Source organism: Bombina bombina, chromosome 5 (assembly GCF_027579735.1).
Source record: "Bombina bombina isolate aBomBom1 chromosome 5, aBomBom1.pri, whole genome shotgun sequence".
NCBI classification, from domain to species: domain Eukaryota; kingdom Metazoa; phylum Chordata; class Amphibia; order Anura; family Bombinatoridae; genus Bombina; species Bombina bombina.
In genome coordinates this window covers 533,573,663-533,597,070 of record NC_069503.1, presented here as the reverse complement: position 1 = coordinate 533,597,070, position 23,408 = coordinate 533,573,663, and the positions used below count along the sequence as shown (strand labels likewise).

The 23,408-nt window shown below is 36.4% G+C and overlaps 1 protein-coding gene across 1 annotated transcript in view; it reads right to left on the bottom strand.

Moving 5' to 3' along the window:
• LOC128661538 (olfactory receptor 1496-like) overlaps window positions 1–22,019 on the bottom strand; it is a 32,498-nt gene extending 10,479 nt beyond the window's left edge. Inside the window, exon 1 of the mRNA XM_053715784.1 lies at window positions 21,836–22,019. Within this exon, the coding sequence (XP_053571759.1) occupies window positions 21,836–22,019 (184 nt within the window). The remainder of the gene's footprint in view (window positions 1–21,835) is intronic.
• Window positions 22,020–23,408: the final 1,389 nt, after the last annotated feature.

The window sequence follows — 23,408 nt, the reverse complement described above, 5'->3', positions numbered from 1 at the left end:
AATGAAATAAACTAAACTAAAGTACAAAAAAAACAAACACTAAATTACAAAAAATAAAAAAAATTACAAGAATTTTAAACTAATTACACCTAATCTAAGCCCCCTAATAAAATAACAAAGCCCCCCAAAATAAAAAAATGCCCTACCCTATACTAAATTACAAAAGTAATCAGCTCTATTACCTTGCCAGCCCTGAACAGGGCCTTTTGCGGGGCATGCCCCAAAGAAAACAGCTCTTTTGCCTGTAAAAAAAAACACAATACCCCCCCCCACATTACAACCCACCACCCACATACCCCTACTCTAACCCAAACCCCCCTTAAATAAACCTAACACTACCCCCCTGAAGATCTCTCTACCGTGTCTTCACCCAGCGGGCCGAAGTCTTCATCCGATCGGGCAGAAGAGGACATCCAGACCGGCAGAAGTCTTCATCCAAGCGGGGCAAGAAGAGGTCTTCCATCCATCAGAAGTCTTGATCCAGGCGGCATCTTCTCTGTTCATCCATCCGGAGCGGAGCGGCAGCATCCTGAAGACATCCCACGCAGAGCATCCTCTTCTTTCTTGATCCGACGACTAGGTGACTGTACCTTTAAGTGACGTCATCCAAGATGGCGTCCCTTCAATTCCGATTGGCTGATAGGATTCTATCAGCCAATCGGAATTAAGGTAGGAAAAATCTGATTGGCTGATTCAATCAGCCAATCAGATTCAAGTTCAATCCGATTGGCTGATCCAATCAGCCAATCAGATTGAGCTCGCATTCTATTGGCTGATCGGAACAGCCAATAAAATGTGAGGTCAATCTGATTGGCTGATTCCATCAGCCAATCGGATTGAACTTGAATCTGATTGGCTGATTGAATCAGCCAATCAGATTTTTCCTACCTTAATTCCGATCGGCTGATAGAATCCTATCAGCCAATCGGAATTCAAGGGACGCCATCTTGGATGACGTCACTTAAAGGTACAGTCACCTAGTCGTCGGATCAAGAAAGAAGAGGATGCTCTGCGTGGGATGTCTTCAGGATGCTGCCGCTCCGCTCCCGATGGATGAACAGAGAAGATGCCGCCTGGATCAAGACTTCTGATGGATGGAAGACCTCTTCTTGCCCCGCTTGGATGAAGACTTCTGCCGGTCTGGATGTCCTCTTCTGCCCGATCGGATGAAGACTTCGGCCCGCTGGGTGAAGACACGGTAGAGAGATCTTCAGGGGGGTAGTGTTAGGTTTATTTAAGGGGGGTTTGGGTTAGAGTAGGGGTATGTGGGTGGTGGGTTGTAATGTGGGGGGGGGTATTGTGTTTTTTTTTACAGGCAAAAGAGCTGTTTTCTTTGGGGCATGCCCCCGCAAAAGGCCCTTTTAAGGGCTGGTAAGGTAATAGAGCTGATTACTTTTGTAATTTAGTATAGGGTAGGGCATTTTTTTATTTTGGGGGGCTTTGTTATTTTATTAGGGGGCTTAGATTAGGTGTAATTAGTTTAAAATTCTTGTAATATTTTTTTATTTTTTGTAATTTAGAGGGGGGGGGGTTGTACTTTAGTTTAGTTTTTTTAATTGTATTTAATTGTAGGTACTTGTAGTTAATTTATTTAATGATAGTGTAGTGTTAGGTTTAATAGTAACTTAGGTTAGGATTTATTTTACAGGTAATTTTGTAATTATTTTAACTAGGTAGCTATTAAACAGTAAATATCTATTTAATAGCTATTGTACCTAGTTAAAATAAATACAAAGTTGCCTGTAAAATAAATATAAATGCTAAAATAGCTACAATGTAACTATTAGTTATATTGTAGCTATATTAGGGTTTATTTTACAGGTAAGTATTTAGTTTTATATAGGATTAATTTATTTAGTTAATTTAATGACAGTGTAGTGTTAGGTGTAATTGTAACTTAGGTTAGGGTTTATTTTACAGGTAAATTTGTATTTATTTTAGCTAGGTAGTTATTAAATAGTTATTAACTATTTAATAGCTATTGTACCTAGTTAAAATAAATACAAAGTTGCCTGTAAAATAAATATAAATCCTAAAATAGCTACAATGTAACTATTAGTTATATTGTAGCTATATTAATAGCTAGTAGGGGGCTTAGATTAGGTGTAATTAGTTTAAAATTATTGTAATATTTTATTATTTTTGCTAATTTAGTGTTTGTTTGTTTTTTTGTACTTTTCTGATGGATGGAAGACCTCTTCTTGCCCCGCTTGGATGAAGACTTCTGCCGGTCTGGATGTCCTCTTCTGCCCCATCGGATGAAGACTTCGGCCCGGCTGGGTGAACACGACTCAAGGTAGGGAGATCTTCAGGGGGGTAGTGTTAGGTTTATTTAAGGGGGGTTTGGGTTAGAGTAGGGGTATGTGGGTGGTGGGTTGTAATGTGGGGGGGGGGTTGTGTTTTTTTTTTACAGGCAAAAGAGCTGTTTTCTTTGGGGCATGCCCCGCAAAGGGCCCTGTTCAGGGCTGGTAAGGTAATAGAGCTGTTAACTTTTGTAATTTAGTATAGGTTAGGGCATTTTTTTTATTTTGGGGGGCTTTGTTATTTTATTAGGGGGCTTAGATTAGGTGTAATTAGTTTAAAATTCTTGTAATATTTTTTTATTTTTTTGTAATTTAGTGGGGGGGGTTTTGTACTTTAGTTTAGTTTTTTTAATTGTATTTAATTGTAGGTACTTGTAGTTAATTTATTTAATGATAGTGTAGTGTTAGGTTTAATTGTAACTTAGGTTAGGATTTATTTTACAGGTAATTTTGTAATTATTTTAACTAGGTAGCTATTAAATAGTCAATATCTATTTAATAGCTATTGAACCTAGTTAAAATGAATACAAAGTTGCCTGTACAATAAATATAAATGCTAAAATAGCTACAATGTAACTATTAGTTATATTGCAGCTATATTAGGGTTTATTTTACAGGTAAGTCTTTAGTTTTATATAGGATTCATTTATTTAGTTAATTTAATGATAGTGTAGTGTTAGGTGTAATTGTAACTTAGGTTATGATTTATTTTACAGGTAAATTTGTATTTATTTTAGCTAGGTAGTTATTAAATAGTTATTAACTATTTAATAACTATTGTACCTAGTTAAAATAAATACAAAGTTGCCTGTAAAATACATATAAATCCTAAAATAGCTACAATGTAACTATTAGTTATATTGAAGCTATATTAATAGCTAGTAGGGGGCTTAGATTAGGTGTAATTAGTTTAAAATTATTGTAATATTTTATTATTTTTGTTAATTTAGTGTTTGTTTGTATTTTTGTACTTGTATGATGGATGGAAGACCTCTTCTTGCCCCGCTTGGATGAAGACTTCTGCCGGTCTGGATGTCCTCTTCTGCCCCATCGGATGAAGACTTCGGCCCGGCTGGGTGAACACGACTCAAGGTAGGGAGATCTTCAGGGGGGTAGTGTTAGGTTTATTTAAGGGGGGTTTGGGTTAGAGTAGGGGTATGTGGGTGGTGGGTTGTAATGTGGGGGGGGGGGATTGTGTTTTTTTTTTACAGGCAAAAGAGCTGTTTTCTTTGGGGCATGCCCCGCAAAGGGCCCTGTTCAGGGCTGGTAAGGTAATAGAGCTGTTAACTTTTGTAATTTAGTATAGGGTAGGGCATTTTTTTTTATTTTGGGGGGCTTTGTTATTTTATTAGGGGGCTTAGATTAGGTGTAATTAGTTTAAAATTCTTGTAATATTTTTTTATTTTTTGTAATTTAGTGGTTTTTTATTTTTTGTAATTTAGTGGGGGGGTTTTGTACTTTAGTTTATTTAATTGTAGATAATTGTAGGTACTTGTAGTTAATTTATTTAATGATAGTGTAGTGTTAGGTTTTATTGTAACTTAGGTTAGGATTTATTTTACAGGTAATTTTGTAATTATTTTAACTAGGTAGCTATTAATTAGTCAATAACTATTTAATAGCTATTGTACCTAGTTAAAATAAATACAAAGTTGCCTGTAAAATAAATATAAATGCTAAAATAGCTACAATGTAACTATTAGTTATATTGCAGCTATATTAGGGTTTATTTTACAGGTAAGTATTTAGTTTTAAATATGAGTCATTTATTTAATTAATTAAATGATAGTGTAGTGTTAGGTGTAATTGTAACTTAGGTTAGGATTTATTTTACAGGTAAATTTGTATTTATTTTAGCTAGGTAGTTATTAAATAGTTATTAACTATTTAATAACTATTGTACCTAGTTAAAATAAATACAAAGTTGCCTGTAAAATAAAAATAAATCCTAAAATAGCTACAATGTAACTATTAGTTATATTGCAGCTATTTTAGGGTTTATTTTACAGGTAAGTCTTTAGTTTTAAATAGGATTCATTTATTTAACTATAGTAAATTTATTTCGTTTTATTTAAATAATATTTAAGTTAGGGGGTGTTAGTGTTAGGGTTAGACTTAGGTTTAGGGGTTAATAACCTTATTATAGTAGCGGCGACGTTGGGGGCGGGAGATTAGGGGTTAATAATTGTAGGTAGGTGGCGGCGATGTTAGGGAGGGCAGATTAGGGGTTAATAAAATGTATTATAGTGTTTGCGAGGCGGGAGTGCGGCGGTTTAGGGGTTAATACATTTATTATAGTTGCGGCGATTTGCGGTCGGCAGATTAGGGGTTAATACTTGTAGTTAGATTTTGGAGACGTTGGGGGGGGCAGATTAGGGGTTAATAACTATAATGTAGGGGTCAGCGGTGTTAGGGACAGCAGATTATTGGTTAATAGCTATAATGTAGGCGGTGGCGATATCGGGTCGGCAGATTAGGGGTTAATACTTGTAGTTAGATTGCGGCGACGTTGGGGGGGGCAGATTAGGGGTTAATAACTATAATGTAGGGGTCGGCGGTGTTAGGGACAGCAGATTAGGGGTTAATAGCTATAATGTAGGCGGCGGCGATATTCGGTCGGCAGATTAGGGGTTAATACTTGTAGTTAGATTGCGGCGACGTTGGGGGAGGCAGATTAGGGGTTAATAACTATAATGTAGGGGTCGGCGGTGTTAGGGACAGCAGATTAGGGGTTAATAGTTATAATGTAGGTGGCGGCGATATCGGGTCGGCAGATTAGGGGTTAATACTTGTAGTTAGATTGCGGCGACGTTGGGGGGGCAGATTAGGGGTTAATAACTATAATGTAGGGGTCGGCGGTGTTAGGGACAGCAGATTAGGGGTTAATAGCTATAATGTAGGTGGCGGCGATATTCGGTCGGCAGATTAGGGGTTAATAAAATAATGCAGGTGTCAGCGATAGCGGGGGCGGCAGATTAGGGGTTAATAAGTGTTAGATTAGGGGTGTTTAGAGACTCGGGGTACATGTTAGGGTGTTAGGTGCATACTTAGTGTTTCCCCATAGGAAACAATGGGGCTGCGGTGTTAGTTTTTTTTCAGCCGAAACTCCCATTGTTTCCTATGGGGAAATGCCGAATTTTAACGAGCTAATTCGGATTTATTCGGAAATACGGCAGCTATTTCGGATTCATTCAGTAGATTCGGAAGTATTTTAATTCGGAAATCCGAATCGATCCGAATCTCCGAATTTACAGAATTTACCGAATTTCCGAATTAATCCGAAACGAACCGCACATGTCTAGTTTAGACTTTCTGTCTGCATTGTATCTAGTGTTCCCTCTAAGGGGTAGATTTATCATAGTGCGAGCGGACAGGAGATAGTTTTCTATCTTATTTTTTCTTATTTAAATTGTACATTAATGTGTGAATTGTCAAAAGTGTAATTTTGTCTTTTTATTCTGCAGAAAAAAAAAGTTTTTAGAACTTTTTAGTGCACCACTTTGCTTCATTGGTGTTTTATCAACAGTAATAATATAAATAATAATATACCTGCTTATCTATATAATAATTTTGAGGATAGATAGACCTGTAACCTGCTCTAATAAAAGGCTCCCCTGCATTATGATTGTACAGATTCTGCACATGCCTATGTATAGACTGGCTGCTATGCCCACTCCCAGAACTCGTGCCCTGGTGCCACAGCATCAATGGTAGCTCAGCCTAAGCAATGTTTTTCAGATAGAAGACATTTTTATTTTTATTTTTACATTTATATATATACTGTATACTGTATATATATACAGTATATAAACAGTGTGTGTATATATATATATATATATAGATAGATAGATAGATAGATAGATAGATAGATAGATAGATAGATAAATATACAATAAATAAAGGGTCAGCACACCTTCACAAAATTTTCAGCTGCATTTATTCCAAACATTTAGAAGAATCATGAGGACGCAGCTCCTTCTGTTGCAATCATTATCGCCTAGACTACAAGTTTTGCGGTAACAGGGGTGCGGTGCTAACGAGCAGTTATTTCTCACCGCTCACTTCCCTACAACGCTGGTATTACAGGTTTTTACAAACCCGGCGATAAAAGGCAAGAAGTGAGCATAGAGCAAAATTGAGCTCCACACTTCACTCCAATACCAGCACTGCTTAAGTGAGCGGTGAGCTGGTTATACGTGCTCGTGCACAATTTCCCCGTAGACATCAATAGGGAGAGCCGGCTGAGAAAAAGTCTAACACCTGCCAAAAAGCAGCATTTAACTTAGTAACGCAGCCCCATTGATTCCTATGGGGAAACTAAATTTATGTTTACACCTAACACCCTAACATGAACCCCCGAGTCTAAACACCCCTAATCTTACACTTATTAACCCCTAATCTGCCGCCCCTGACATCGCCGACACCTACATTATACTTATTAACCCCTAACCTGCTGCTCGGACATCGCCGCCACCTACATTATACTTTTTAACCCCTAATATGCTGCCCCCAATGTCGCCGACACCTACATTATATTTATTAACCCCTAATCTCCCATCCCCAATGTCGCCGCAACCTACCTACATTTATTAACCCCAAATCTGCCGCCCACAACGTCGCCGCCACTATATTAAATGTATTAACCCCTAAATCTAAGTCTAACCCTAACCCTAACACCCCCTAACAAATATAATTTAAACAAATCTAAATAAAAATTACTATTAATAACTAAATTAGTCCTATTTAAAACTAAATACTTACCTATAAAATAAACCCTAAGCTAGCTACAATATAACTAACAGTTACATTGTAGCTATCTTAGGTTTAATTTTTATTTTACAGGCAAGTTTGTATTTATTTTAAGGTAGAATAGTTACTAAACAGTTATTAACTATTTAGTAACTACCTAGTTAAAATAAATACAAATTTACATGTAAAATAAAACCTAACCTATGTTACACTAACACCTAACACTACACTACAATTAAATCAATTCCCTACATTAAATACAATTAAATAAATTAAATTAAATTAGCTAAATCACACAAAAAAACAGTAAATTACAGAAAATAAAAAACAAATTACAGATCTTTAAACTAATTACACCTAATCTAAGAGCCCTATCAAAATAAAAAATGCCCCCCCAAAATAAAAAAAAGACCTAGCCTAAACTAAACTAACAATAGCCCTTAAAAGGGCCTTTTGTGGGGTATTGCCCCAAAGAAATCAGCTCTTTTACCTGTAAAAAAAATACAAACAACCCCCCCCTCAACAGTAAAACCCACCACCCACTCAACCAAACCCCCAAATAAAAGACTAACTAAAAAAACCTAAGCTCCCCATTGCCCTGAAAAGGGCATTTGGATGGACATTGCCATTAAAAGCCCTAACCTAAAAAGTAAACCCACCCAATACACCCTTAAAAATCCTAACACTAACTCCCAAAGATTAATTTACCGGGAGAAGTCTTCATTCAAGCGGCAAGATGTCCTCAACGAAGCCGGAAGAACTGGTCCTCCAGACAGGCAGAAGTGGTCCTCCAGACAGGCAGAAGTCTTCATCCAGACGGCATCTTCTATCTTCATCCCTCCGGCGTGGAGCGGCCGGTCCATCTTCAAGACATCCGACATGAAGAATCCTCTTCTTCCTACGGACTAACGATGAATGAAGGTACCTTTAAATGACGTCATCCAAGATGCCGTCCCTTAGATTCGAATCGGCTGATAGAATTCTGTCAGCCAATTGGAATTAAGGTAGAAGAAATCCTATTGACTGCTTGGATAAGCCAATATGATTGAACTTCAATCCTATTGGCTGATCCAATCAGCCAATAGGATTGAGCTTGCATTCTATTGGCTGTTCCAATCAGCCAATGGAATGCGAGTTCAATCCTATTGGCTGATCCAATCAGCCAATAGGGTTTTTTCTACCTTAATTCTGATTGGCTGATAGAATTCTATCAGCCAATTGGAATCTAAGGCATGCCATCTTAGATGACGTAATTTAAAGGTACCTTCATTCGTTGTTAGTCCGTCGGAAGAAGAGGATGCTCCATGTCGGATGTCTTGAAGATGGACCCGCTCCAAAACGGAGGGATGAAGATAGAAGATGCCGTCTGGATGAAGACTTCTGCCTGTCTGGATGACCACTTCTGCCCGTCTGGAGGACCACTTCTGCTGGCTTCGTTGAGGACATGTTGCCGCTTGAATGAAGACTTCTCCCGGTAAATTAATCTTCAGGAGTTAGTGTTAGGATTTTTTTTACGGGTGTATTGGGTGGGTTTATTTTTTAGGTTAGGGCTTTGGGCCTGCAATAGAGCTAAATGCCCTTTTAAGGGCAATGCCCATCCAAATGCCCTTTTCAGGGCAATGGGGAGCTTAGATTTTTTTAGTTAGGTTTTTATTTGGGGGGTTGGTTGTGTGGGTGTTGGGCTTTACTGTTGGGGGTGTTGTTTGTATTATTTTTTTTTACAGGTAAAAGAGCTGATGCCCCACAAAAGGCCCTTTTAAGGGCTATTGATAGTTTAGTTTAGGCTAGAGGTTTTTTATTTTGGGGGCTTTTTTTACTTTGATAGGACTATTAGATTAGGTGTAATTAGTTTAAATATCTTGTAATTTGGTTTTTATTTTCTGTAATTTAGCAGGGGTTTTATTTTATTTAGCTAATTTAATTTATTTAATTGTATTTAATGTAGGTAATTTATTTAATTGTAGTGTGTGTTAGTGTAACTTAGGTTAGGTTTTATTTTACAGGTAACTTTGTATTTATTTTAGCTAGGTAGTTATTAAATAGTTAATAACTATTTAATAACTATTCTACCTAGTTAAAATAAATACAAACTTGCCTGTAAAATAAAAATAAACCATAAGCTAGATACAATGTAACTATTAGTTATTTTGTAGCTAGCTTAGGGTTTATTTTACAGGTATTTAGTTTTAAATAGGAATTATTTAGTTATTAATAGTAGGTTTTATTTAGATGTCTTTTAATTATATTTAAGTTTAGGGGGGGTTAGGGTTAGGGTTAGACTTAAGTTAAGAGGTTAATAAATTTAGAATAGTGGCGGTGACGTTGGGGACGGCAGACAAGGGGTTAATAAATGTAGGTAGGTGGTGACGATATTGAGGGCAGCAGATTAGGGGTTAATAAATATAATGTAGGTTGTGGCGATGTCCAGAGCAGAAGATTAGTGGTTAATAAGTATAATGTAGGTGGCGGCGATGTTAGGGGTGGCAGATTTGGGGTTAATATTATTTAACTAGTGTTTTCGAGATGGGAGTGCAGCGGTTTAGGGGTTAATATGTTTATTATAGTGGCGGCGATGTCCGGAGCTGCAGATCAGGGGTTAAACATTTTAATATAGTGTTTGCGATGCGGGAGGGCCTCGGTTTAGGGGTTAATAGGTAGTTTATGAGTGTTAGTGTAATTTTTAACACTTTTTGGCCTCCCAGGACAGACTCGTAATACCATAAAAAAAAGGGTTTACGAACTTACGTAAGTCGGTTTGCGGCAAGTCCAAAAAAGTGTGCGGTGCCCCTAAACCTGCAAGACTCGTAATACCAGCGGTAGTGAAAAAGCAGCTTTAGGACCTGTTAACGCTGCTTTTTCAGCTTAGCGCAAAACTCGTAATCTAGCCGTTAGTATTTAATCCAACGTTATATATACTGTATATATATATGTGTTTGCAGAAGAGGTGTTTCTAACAGCGCTTACAAAAGAAGTTCCTCATTTGCATGTGTAGATGAGAATACAGAAAAATATATGTATCCAAAATGAGTAAAACTGTTTTTTAAACAGTAACAAATGAGGCACTAAATTTGCTCATCTGTAGGATCACAAGTTCCGGTGATCAACGTTGTAGAACTTTTTGGATATTCCTGTCTCAGTGTATCTTTCCTCCCAAATGAAGAAGAGTGACCAGACAGTCTGAATAAAGACTGTATAGGTGTTGAAGGACCCCCCCTATAGTTCCACTTAGTATGATTGGACAGAGGGTAGATAGAAGGGTTATTCCAGTTTATTATGAGCTGATATGTGTTTTAGTATTAAAAATAAAAAAAAATATTTTTTAAATATACAAATTGCAAAAATGGGCAAAAAATGCTAAAATATTGTGTGTGTCTATGATAAAATCACGTGGTTTATAAATTCTTAAAAGCACATGATGTGTAACTATAAGCAAAAACATAGGATGAAATGTTTCTCATTAAAATATAAAAATATATATATAAATTAATTTTGGTAAAATATGTATAAATATATATATATATATATATATATATATATATATATATATATATATATATATATATATATATATATATATATATATATATATATATATATATATATATAAAATATATATGATATGTATATAATGGTATAAATGATACCGTAATCATGTTTAAACTTTTTTAAATATGAATCCACTATGTCTCCAATTATGCAAAGTGTGGGCTATATTACTAAAAAATAGTGCAGAATATGGGCTAAAATATGTGATTATAGTTAGTGAAGTGTTATAACGATTTATACAGTTATGGCATGATAATGTTATTGCTTTAGACTGTTGAAATATAAAAAGTAAAAAGCACTTACTTTTGAAAAAATGTTGTGTTGTGCAAAGGCAACAGAGTTAAACTGCTACCGTGTGGAACCGCTAGTGTGTAGCGCCCAGCGCTGTGGTCGGAAATCCGAAAGTGACGTCAAAAATGTGCATCACGTGCCTTATGCGTTTTGTGAGCATATCAGCTCACTTCGTCAGAGGCTTGTAATCGGGTGCCATCCTATTGGCACTTAAATAGCCTAACAAATTCCGGTCTAGGATACTGATTGATATAACCCTGCCTGATTGATGAGTGGGTTATTTTTAAAAAATGGCTATATATAGCTAGAATGTGTATTCTAATACTGCAAAAAAAAAAAAAAAAGAAGCTTAATTTTTTGTATTATTTGGTTATTTTGATGTGAGTTACAATAAAAAAGTGTTATGTAGACACTATGGGGTCTATTTATATATGTGTGAGCGGACATGATCCGCTATAGCGACCCATGTCCGCCGCACTTTGATAAATGCCGACAGCATACGCTGTTGGCATTTATCATTGCACCAGCAGTTCTTGTGAACTGCTGGTGCAATACCGCCCCCTGCAGATTTGCAGCCAATCGGCCGCTAGCAAGGGGTTTCAATCAGCCCGATCGTATATAATCGGGCGGATTGCTATACGCCTCCTCAGAGGCTGCATATGAGTTTAGCAGCAGCTGTCTTAAGACCGCTGCTTCTTAACTTCTGTTTCCAGTGAGCCTGAAGGCTCGCACGGAAACAAGGGGAACAGGGGCCATTCGACCCTTGTTAAATAGACCCCTGAGTGTCATTATATAAATATAATTTCATAATCTTTACAATTGGACATATAGTGATTTAATGTGAAGCTATTTAATATATATATATATATATGTATGGGACCATCCCTTTGTATGAGGAAACATTTTTTGTAAATTATTTATAGATAATAACTAGGAATGTATATGATGCCTCATATAAAAAAAGTAAGTAGTGATAAGTATTTTAATAATTACACTCTAATATGTTAGTCACAATGCTTAAAAGAGGGATGTATTGTGCTTGGCAGAGACCCACTAAAAAATGAGTGTCTAGTGTAACTACTAATAAACTGGTTAATTCTTTCTGTGAATATACCTAGGGGTTTCCCCCCTCCCCCCCCACCACCTATTTATAGTGTTGTATGTTCAAAGGAAGACTGCTAAGTTTATATCTGTGTTCAGACCATATGGTTTCTGGTTATTAACTTATATATCCAGTAGGTCTCTCTTTTACCTAATTGAGGCAGTCTATATTCCCCTTCTATGTGTGGTATATGTTCAATTGCTTTAATTGTTAGTTCATTTTCATTTTTATGAAATTCTTTAAAATGGGTCCCAATGCCATATTCAGGTTCGTCACTAGTGATGTTTTTTATATGTACAAGGCATCTTGTTTTCAGAGTCCTTTTCATCCTTCCTATGTAGATTTTATTACATTCATATTTATTGTTCTCAAAAAATAAAAAACTGGCAGCACCACCTTTAGTATGCAGAAATCTTCTTTATTTCCTATGTAGGAGCAGGTACAAATGACTATGTTTCAGGTCACATACCCCCATGACTAAGGGTATGTGACCCGAAACGTAGTCATTTGTACCTGCTCCTACATAGGAAATAAAGAAGATTTCTGCATACTAAAGGTGGTGCTGCCAGTTTTTTATTTTTCTATTGCTTAAGGTTTTTGCAGTAACCTGTTGACGTGCACACCTGTCTGCCTGTTGTGCTGGATTTGATTGAACTTTGCATATTTATTGTTCTCCCCACCTATGATCCATCTGTTTTCATCCTTGTTCTGGCTGACATGTTCACAACATACACAGTTTTTTTCTATTGCATTTGTAAAATCCTTTTATTTTCATTGATAGCCAATTGTGCTGTTTGGGTGTTTTTTTGTCTTTAATTTAGTTGGTGCCAATACATTCTTAAAGTTTATATTTTTCTTGTAAGTGATTTTTGTTTTTTTCTGGTAGTGTCTCTCTTAATAAAGGGTCTCTTTTTAGAAGGTGCCAGTGTTTTTTTTTTCAGTATCTTTTCAATGTATTTGGCTCCACTATTATAAGTGATTATAAACCTGGGTATCTTGTTTGAAGGAAAAGTTGTTGTTTCAGCATTCTTGTTCCCTGCATTCTGTTTGTTTTTCGTTCTAAGTAATTCTTCTCTGTCAACTTGGTTTACTTTTTCATAAGCCTTATCCACAGTCTTTCTATTATACTTCTTACTGTAGAACTTCTGTTTTAGAGTTATTGCGGTTTGTTCAAAATCATTGTTTTTTTTAGCAGTTTCGTTTTAAACCGCTTGAATTGACCTATGGGATGTTGTCTATCCACTTTTTGTGATGGTTACTGGTGGCATGTAAGTAGCCATTGGTGTCAGTGTCCTTGGTATAGATTTTTGTTTCTATCCTATCAATTTCAATGAAGATAGTGACATCCAGAAAATGTATTTCTCTCTTGTTCCAAGTGTTTGTACATTTTTTGTTCCTGTCGTTCTGGTTTAGAGAATTGACAAATTCATTGAACAGATGTTTTTTTTCCTTCCAAATGATTATAATATCATTGATAAATCTCCACATAACGATGTTTCCTATAAATACATTATTGGTCCATATGTGTTGATTTTCAAAGGTTCCCATGTAATTATTGGCAAATCTAGGGGCAAATTTAGTGCCCATCACTATGCCAAATTTGTGTAGGATTATTTTATCTTCAAATGTGAAATAATTTTTAGTTAGGATAAAATTAATTGCCTCTCCTATAAAGGCAATTTGATTTTGCTTGATATTTCTTTCATTTGTTAAAATTTCCTTAACTGCACCGATCCCTTTATTGTGTTGAATGGATGTGTAAAGAGCAGTATTGTCTAATGTTGCTAGAGAGTAGTTTCCTTCCCAGCTGTTTTCTTTCAATATTGACATAAGATGTGGGGTCTCGTATATATGACCTGATTGTTGGAACTATGGGTTGGAGGAAATGTTCTACATATTCCGATAGGTTGCTGGTTAGGATGTTTATGACGGAAATTATTGGTCAGCCCGGAGGGTTGTTTCAATCCTTGTGCACTTTTGGTAAATTATAGAACACTGCAGTTCTTATAGTGTCTGGGGAAAAGAATTTATACTCATCCTCATTTAGAATTTTCTCTTTTTTCGCATTTCTTATTAATAGATTATTTTCGACTGAGAATTTATTAGTTGGGTCTTTTGCTAGTATTTTGTAAGTCTCCTTGTCAGAAAGTAACCTCTTCACTTCACCGATATAATCTATTTTATTCTGTACTACAATTTTATTGGCTTCTCTGAAGACTAGATCATGATCTTTACTTAAATTGATTAGAATTTGTTCTTCCTTATTTGTAAGGTTTTTCTTAGACAGTTTGAAAGATTTACACATAAGCTCCAAATCATTTAGCACTAGATCTTTGAAGAGTGAAATATATTGACCCTTAGGGGCCCATTTATTAAGCTCCATACGGAGCTTGTGGGCCCGTGTTTCTGGCGATTCTTCCGACTCGCCAGAAACACAAGTTATGAAGCATAACCCTGTCCGCCTGCTCTGAGCAGGCGGATAGGAATTGCCGGAAATCAACCCGATCAAGTACGATCGGGTTGATTGACAGCTCCCTGCTGGCGGCCCATTGGCCACGAGTCTGCAGGGGGTGGCCTTGCACCAGCAGCTCTTGTGAGCTGCTGGTGCAATGTTAAATGCAGAGAGCGTATTGCTCTCCACATTCTGCGAGGTCTTGCGGACCTGATCTACACTGTCAGATCAGGTCTGCAAGACCTTTAATAAATAGGCCCCTTAGAATGGGTTAGATAGATTACAGACTTGGGTTTGAACCCACTGTGTTTGATTACTCTATCCTCTTCTATTTGGTTCACCATTCCCGAGTCTAATGACTCTAGAAGGATTAGTGTAGGAATGTCACTTTGTGTTAGGGAAACCGTGTTGTCGAACCTCTATAAAAGCTGCTCCGTCTGATTGAGTGCTCCAACTTTCTATTTGGTCTTTGCCACTCTTCTTAAAGTGTTGTTGTAGAATAAGTTTCTTTATATATTTATTACATTCAACAAACAATGACATAGCGTCTGTTTTTTTAATAGGAGCAAAGGAGAGACCTTTCTTCAAGATGTTCACCTCCCCCTCAGTTAGCTTCCTATTTGATAAGTTAAAGATTTTTACTTTGGTCAATTCATTCGAATTTAGACATACTGCTGCCTTGAGTGCTAGATTCCTCTTCTTTGTTTGTTTTTGTTTTCCTGCTCTACATCCTCTTCCCCACTTTCCTTTCTTCTTTTTTGTGGGGTCGATCTTTGCAATGTTTGGAAATTGTGGAACACTGATTCTTGTCTTTCTGCTCTGAGTCTCAGAGGGATGTATGGTTTCTGAATATATTTTTTTCTTTCTCTCAGGCCTAAAAAATGAGTGTGTTCATGAACAGTCAAATTGGTACTCTTTTTTCGGTATCTGTTGGGCTCTTAGTGTTTGTTTCATAGTCATTCTGATAGGTATTTGGTTTCTAGTGCCTATTAGACTCTTGGTACCTGTTTTCAAATCTTACGTCCCTTTTTCTATTATATCGTGTCAGGGTTGAAGTGATTTGTATAAGTACTAGAGTAGTTGGTGTAAGCAGTTTCGGATTGTTTTCTTCTGTCCTGATTATAAATACTGTGGTTGGGCTTATGATAGTAGTTTGATTGTCTGGTGGAGTGTCAATTGGTATTGCTACCAGTTCTAAAGTGCATATTGTAACTTTGATTTTTGTTTTTGACTATATGTTGTTCTTTAAATTTGGTTATTTTTGTTTTCAGTATTGTTTATGGTTTTACTTGGAAAACAATGATTTGTTGTATTTGGGAACACTTGTATATTCAGTGTGTCTGTAGCATCCATAAACTCATCTTTCTCTAGGTCTACATTATTTTCCCCTAGTTCAATTTTTTTAATATTGAAATCCCTTTCTAGTTTTTTCTTCTTAATTATATCTTGTTCCAATTTTTGTATCCTGCTTGCAATGTCTTTATCAAGTTGCTGGTAATATACATCCTCATTAAAAGGTTGCAGTTGATGTCTAATTTTCTATTTTTCAAGGTTCTGTTCTCTATATTTAACTAAAATCTTTATAAAAGTATTAGAACAGGTCACCATTGCTTCCTTCCATTCTGTAATAAGTTCAATAACATCCAAATTGAAAATGGGAGTTTTGGTGAGTTTTAATCCTTTGGGTATTAGATTTAATTTTTGGTAATTTTCTAGGCCTATTATATCATTCCAGTTGCTCACCTCTAATCTTTTTAATTTTTCTAATCTCCTTAATAAAGATTTGGGATTTACCTGTTCTCTAGTTTCAGTAGTAGGTTCTGGTATGCTGGCATTAATCGACCACAACCTTCTTTTTGTTTTTATGTCAAAGTAATTTCCAAGGAATAATTTTCCTGCTCATACTCTTCCATATTTAAATAAAATAAAATATATGTAACACTGTAACGTTTACTAGTCGGGTATCTTATATTTTTGTATACTTGCTCCTTTATATTTTTGCGTACTAGATACTTCTAATAATTGCGTGTAACTTTTAATACTTTTAGATCATACTGAAATTTAAAGTGAGGTGGAAACCTGGCTCCTATACAGGCTGCTACTTCCAGTGGAGGTGGAAAAAAGTTTGTTGTCTTGTTTTTAGGTAGTTGCGCCTGGATAAAGAGGGTGGTTTTGAAGCTAGAACACTATGAGTAAATCTATTGAGTGCTGCTGTTGGTGGTTTCTCACTTCCTCCTTAGTGAGAAAAAGTGGGGGTTTGTGATTGTTTCTAACAGCGCTTACAAAAGAAGTTCCTCATGTGCATGTGCAGATGAGAATACAGAAAAATATATGTACTTATTGTTATATTATATAATGACACATACAGGCCACTTTATCAAGCTCCATACGGAGCTTGAAGGGCCGTGTTTCTGGCAAGTCTTCAGACTCGCCAGAAACGCAAGTTATGAAGCAGCAGTCTAAAAACCGCTGCTCCATAACCCTGTCCTCTGAGCAGGTGGACAGGAATCGCCTGAAATCAACCAGATCGAGTACGATCGGGTTGATTGACACCTCCCTGCTGGCGGCCAATCTTGATCCTGTGATCCTACAGATGAGCAAATTAAGTGCATCATTTGTTACTGTTTAAAAAACAGTTTTACTCATTTTGGATACATATATTTTTCTGTATTCTCATCTACACATGCACATGAGGAACTTCTTTTGTAAGCGCTGTTAGAAACACCTCTTCTACAACCACAAACCCCCACTTTTTCTCACTAAGGAGGAAGTGAGAAACCACCAACAGCAGCACTCAATAGATTTACTCATAGTGTTCTAGCTTCAAAACCACCCTCTTTATCCAGGCGCAACTACCTAAAAACAAGACAACTATATATCTCTATCTATATATATGATTAATGTGTGTAAAATGTATATTTGTATTTACTGTATATATCAATATGAATATATACAAGTATAAATAAACACAGATATACATAGGGATATGTATTTTAAAAATAAAAAACAACAATTTTTACATTTACATTGGAATGTAAAATATTTACCGTAAATACACAGTAAAACATTATTAAATATTATAATTGAATAAAAAATATTTTTATGTCATGAGGTGTGTGAGTGCAAAGGGCTCCATATTGTATATATGTGTATGCATGTGTCTATATGTGTTTATCTGTGTATATATGTATGTATATACACATATAAACACATAAATACACATTTATACACACACACACACATACATGGAATTGTATAAGCAACAACATTGATTTGGGTGACGTTTCGGAGCAGAAATGCCCCCTCCTCAGACCAACAAGTCCAGTGAGTGCAGATTCTATAATATGTGGATTCAACTAGTTTTTCCTGACACTTGGCAGATGGACATTGAGGTATGAGTGCAACCCCCCCCCCCCCTTTTGGTTATGTTTAGTGCAACTTTTATTTAGCCCTATGCCTTTACAGGTCTTCAGTCACGCTAACCTGACAAGCGCAAATATAGTTTGCACTCGAGCAGTCTCAATTACTTTTAACTTGTAATACCGCGTTAAAGTTTGCAAAATTTGTGCAGTGTAAACTTGTTAAAAATGATCATTTATAGATTGTCATTGTCAATGGGAGCTGAGAAACTAATCTGCTAATGATATTTAGTAAGATTTAAGTGAAAAAAATCTGTGCTATGTAAACTGCTAGATACTGCAGTTCCTTATATGGAAGAAGGCAACAGATCACGGGATTCCTCTCTTTTCAAAGCCAAATTTATACATTTGAAAGTGCAACACACTAAATCCAGATCTTAGTGAGTTGCACTGCAAGGGCCACCTCCTTACACATTTGGTAGTGAACAAAACAATGGAATGTATATATACATATCTGAGAGTCATCCGGTAAAACAAAACTTTAATTGTTAACAGTTGCCAATAATTCATTGTCAAGAAACTATGAAAACTTGCCCTGATAGTGTTGGTAAAAGTTATTGATATTTTTTTTATATTTTTCGTTTATTTACAGTGTGCAGATATATAGCTCATAATTTAAGATTTCTTTTATCACTGAAATCAGACATTTTTTTATTCATACCATACATTTCATAATATAATATTGAAATAATAATATGGGCTAGATTACAAGTGAAGCGCTAAATATTGCTTGCGTGCAAGCGATATTAGAGCTCCACTTTGTAATACCAGTGCTGGTATTACAAGTAAATCACAATGCAAACGCGAGCGCACATTTGCATTGCTAGAAAGCTTTGCGCTCACAAGAGCATGCTTAAATAGGCTAACATGGGAGCCTTGTTCTGATTGGCATGATAACGAGGCTTCCATTGGAGCCTATAGAAGCATGCTCTCGTTATTTCAAAGCTTACATGCAATGCGAGCACAAGGTTACGTTCACATTGCACTGGACTTCAAATACCAGCACACATTTGCAAGCACTGGTATTACTAGTAGAGAGCAAATATTGCGCTCACAAAAGCACAATTTTTTGCTCCTCTTGTGATCTAGCCCAAAGTAATTTATTATATAAAGAGCCACTGAAATAATCAGCATGTGGCTCCTAGTTACCCAGCATCTCTGCATGTAAGTTATCTAGCTATACATAAGATATGATCCTTACCTTTTAATTTAGATGCATCCATACTTGGATGAAATGTGTCTTTATTACAGTAATAGGAGGTATATAAATGCTCTCTTAGACTTCAAGGACAAGCTCCCTAAGGTACCATACAGATTGAGCACTCAACAAAAATAACACAGAAACTCTATAGAGCTTTCAATAATCTTGGGATTCTTTCCCTACATTGTTACCTCTAGATCTGTAGTTCTGCATTAGGATAAAATGCAAACAAATAATGTTTATGCTATAACAATGGGCTAAATGCATAGCTGTTTGTGTTTTTGCCAAGGGGCATCTTAGTAAAGGTGAGGTCATGTTCAAAATGCGTTGAGCATCGCTTAACCTATATTTTCTTCAGGGATGTTAGAGGGCGTCTGCCACAATAGAGTAGCATACTAAACAAATACATTATAAAAATACAATGTGAAAGCACTTGAAATTTAGAATTTGAAATAAGTAGTAGATTTTTTTCTGATAAATTTCAAAATTAGTTTAATTTTCCTTCCCCCTGTAACATGACAGTCATCAGTCATTCATAAAATGCATATACATATATACTGTGAATTCTTTCACATGCTCAGTAGTAACTGTTTTTTTTTAGAAAGTTTATATATATAAAAAAGTTTGTGCATTTTTAGATACTGGCAGAGAATTAGAAAGTTGTAAAACGTGGTTCTGTCTGAGTCATGAATGTTTGGATTTGAATTTAGTGTTCCTTTAACATCTATAGCTGTGTGAGGTCGCTTAATACATGATAAGTCACAGAAAAAATGGGGATCTTCAACAATGTAGAATGACAATAGTTACAACCTCAGTAATTCAAAATCAACTTGCAAAACTGATATACAAGATTTTAATTGGTAATATTCACATATCTGTTTCCTTCTGGAAAAATCATCTTTGCTTGATAAAACAAAAGACAAATGAGGGGAAGGCCATGAGCATTCTGGGTTGTTCTACAACCCCAATTCCAAAAAAGTTGGCACAGTATAAAAAAATAAAATAAAAAAAAGAGTTATTTGAAAATTCAATTCACCCTGTACTATATTGAAAAAAACATTATTAACACATTATTTGATGTTTTACTTTGTGAATTGAATGTATTTTGAAAATATACAATCATTGCCAAATCTGTTTACTAGAACATGTTCCAAAAAAATTGGGATGGGCAATTTAACAATAATAGCGATGTGACAAGTTGAAATAAGAAAGTCATGTGAAACAGGTGAGGCAATCGTGAAATAATAGTATATAAGGAGCCTCCAAAAAAGGCCTAGCCCTTCAAGAACAAGGATGGGTCGGGGCTTGCCAATCTGCCAACAGATCAGCGAATAATCCAACACTTTGAGAACAACATTCCCCAAAGACAAATTGGTAGGATTTTGGGCATTTCTGCCTAATTTTTTTAAATGTCTTGACTTCGAGTTTATCTCTTTTATTTATTGGATAATTGGAAGTTTGTCTCAGCCTATATAGGGGGTATTGTGGAGCCATGTTAAAGTCTCCACCAAGAATTAAATATCCTTCTTGAAAGAGCAAAATTTTAGATTGTAAAGAGCCTCAGAAAGCCGGATCAAGGACATTGGGTGCATAGATGTTACAGAGAGTATACATGATTTTGGCCACCTTAATTTTCACCATAATATATCTTCCCTCCACACTAGAATCTAAAACCTCCAGGTCGCTGGTCATTATCTTTATTTCCTATTAGAATAGCAACACCTCTTTTTCTTCCTAAACTTGGGGAGGCATAAACATCCCTTACCCAAAATGTTTTTAATTTCAGGACCTCTTCAAGTTTTAAGTGTATTTTCTGGAGGAATGTTATGTCCGTATTTAGCTTTTCGTTTAATGGGAGATGTGATGCCTCTGATATTCCAGGAGACTAATTTAAAATGTTCTACCTTGCCCATTTTTCAAATAATAAAAAGAAGAGGAAGAAAAAAAAAAAAAGGGAGGGGGGGATGAGTTGAGCCCATGGTCTGACTTGACCGAAATAAAAAGGAAAGGAGAAAAAAAACAAAACAAGGACCATGCTTTGGTAAAAAGAAAAGAAGGAACTTAGTGAAGGACTGTACATCTAGTAACTAAACAAGAAAAAAACAACTTCAGCTATTTGTCAGGAAGGTTTAATTTGACTATATATTCCCCTGCATCCTTGGCAGAGTAAAAAAAAATGAATTTTGTCCTTAACCCAGACTTTAAGAATGGTAGGATAAATTATGGTGGCCCGAAGGCCAAGGTTGAGGAGTTTGGTACATATTGGTGACAACTCCCTTCTCTTTGTTGCTGTTTCAGCAGAGAAGTCCTGGAATAGAAGAATATTAGAATCTCCCAGGGTGATGGGTTGACTTTTACGATAATATTGAAAGATAGAGGTTTTATCCTGGAAATTCAACAGCTTGGCAATAATAGGTCTGGCCCTGATGTTTCCTCTATTATCTGTGTATGATCTGCCTAATCTGTGCGCTCTCTCAACAATGATTTTAGGATATGTTAGTGAGATTTTAAGGAGCTGGACTAATATTTCAGAGATAAGTTTGTTCAAATCTTCATATTGCTTTTCTTCCAGCTCCCCTATAATCCTGAAATTGTTCCTTCTGGAATGGTTTTCTAAGTCTTCTAATTTAAACTGAATTTTTTCAAATGTTTGTTCGGTGGCCTTAAGTTTTGAGCTATGTGATGTAGTGAGGTCTTCTAAGTCCGACACCCTTTGTTCCTCTTCTTGTAAACTGTTTCAAAAGTGTCTGATTTCTTGAGTAAGGGACATACTATCTTGCTTGATCTCTAATTTGAGGGTGTCAAACTTGGGGGCCAGAGATTCAGAAATACTGACTTCCAGGGCTTGAGTGCCTAGCGACTCAGCAGGGTATGATGGGTTGATAGAAGCTGATTGGATATCTGCAGATGTGTCTATTACATTCTTAGTTCTTCTATCTCTCTGTTTGTTTGCCATAGTTGGAGAAGGGGTTTTGCTGTGAATATTGAGAAATTTGTCCATGTGCTGTGAAACAGTGAATTAATTGGGGAGTGATTTGCTTACAATTTATGTGAGAGAAAAAAAGGGGGAAGAGAGGAAAGAAAGGGGGGAATAGAAGTGAAAATGGGGCATATTTATCAAGCTCCATATGGAGCTTGATGCCCCGTGTTTCTGGCGAGCCTGCAGGCTCACCAGAAACAGCAGTTATGAAGCAGCAGTCACAAAGACCGCTGCTCCATAACCTGTCCGCCTGCTCTGAGCAGGCGGACAGACATCGCCGGAAATCAACCCGATCGGGTATGATCGGGTTGATTGACACCCCCCTGCTGGCGGCCAATTGGCCGTGAGTCTGCAGGGGGTGGCGTTGCACTAGCAGCTCTTGTGAGCTGCTGGTGCAATGCTGAATACGGCGAGCGTATTGCTCGCCATATTCAGCGAGGTCTGGCAGACCTGATACGCACTGTCGGATCAGGTCCGCCAGCCCTTGATAAATAGGGGCCTAAGTGTTGGAAGTGCTTTTTAGAGTGAAGAAGGTTGAAAACAAGAAAAAAGAAGTGACCTTGAATTAAGACCCCTATGTCCACTGTGGGAACCCACAGGAGGCAGAAAAAAAAACCCTATGAGACAACTCAAGATATGCTTTTACTGTCTCTCTATATGTGAAGTTTGAATTCCAACATCTCAAACTTCAAGGTATTAGGCTGGTATACTGTAAAAACCTTAATTAAACCACCTCTACTTATAAGGACTTTTTTTTTTTCTAAATATGCACTTTCTAAAGATAGCTTAGAGGATAGATGATTTGACAAACAAGTACATATATACCGTACAATCTATAAAACTGAGTGATCTAAAGGATATATGCTAGGTAAAACAGAATTTAGAATTGCAAACAGCACATGTATCCCCACCCTGTCACCAGAAAGAACAATACTTGTTGTTTCTAAATTATTAATCTTGTAAAATAAATGAGTGGTGAGTCAACAAATATAGTGAGCCTGTCTTCTCAACCAGATTCTTTCAGAGGGGGGCCCTCTTGTTTAAAACTAAGACTTGAACAATTCTGAGGGTATACCCAACGGCCAAGATACCAGGCACAGATTTTAGTTGCTTTTTGCAGCAGTATATGAGATTCATGAATCCCCTGTCCTTTTTGGCTCACCAAACAATATTAAATGTAGAATACTCTCTATGCAAGCCTTTGGCTCCAACTTCTCAAACTTCAGAATATAGAACAGATCTACTAAAAAAGCACCTCCGTTGGAGCCACTTTTACTTGTGAGAAAGAAAAAAAATATATTATTTATTTTTTGCTGTTCTGGCTATACACTTAATTAGGATAGCCTATTATCAATATAACTTTTG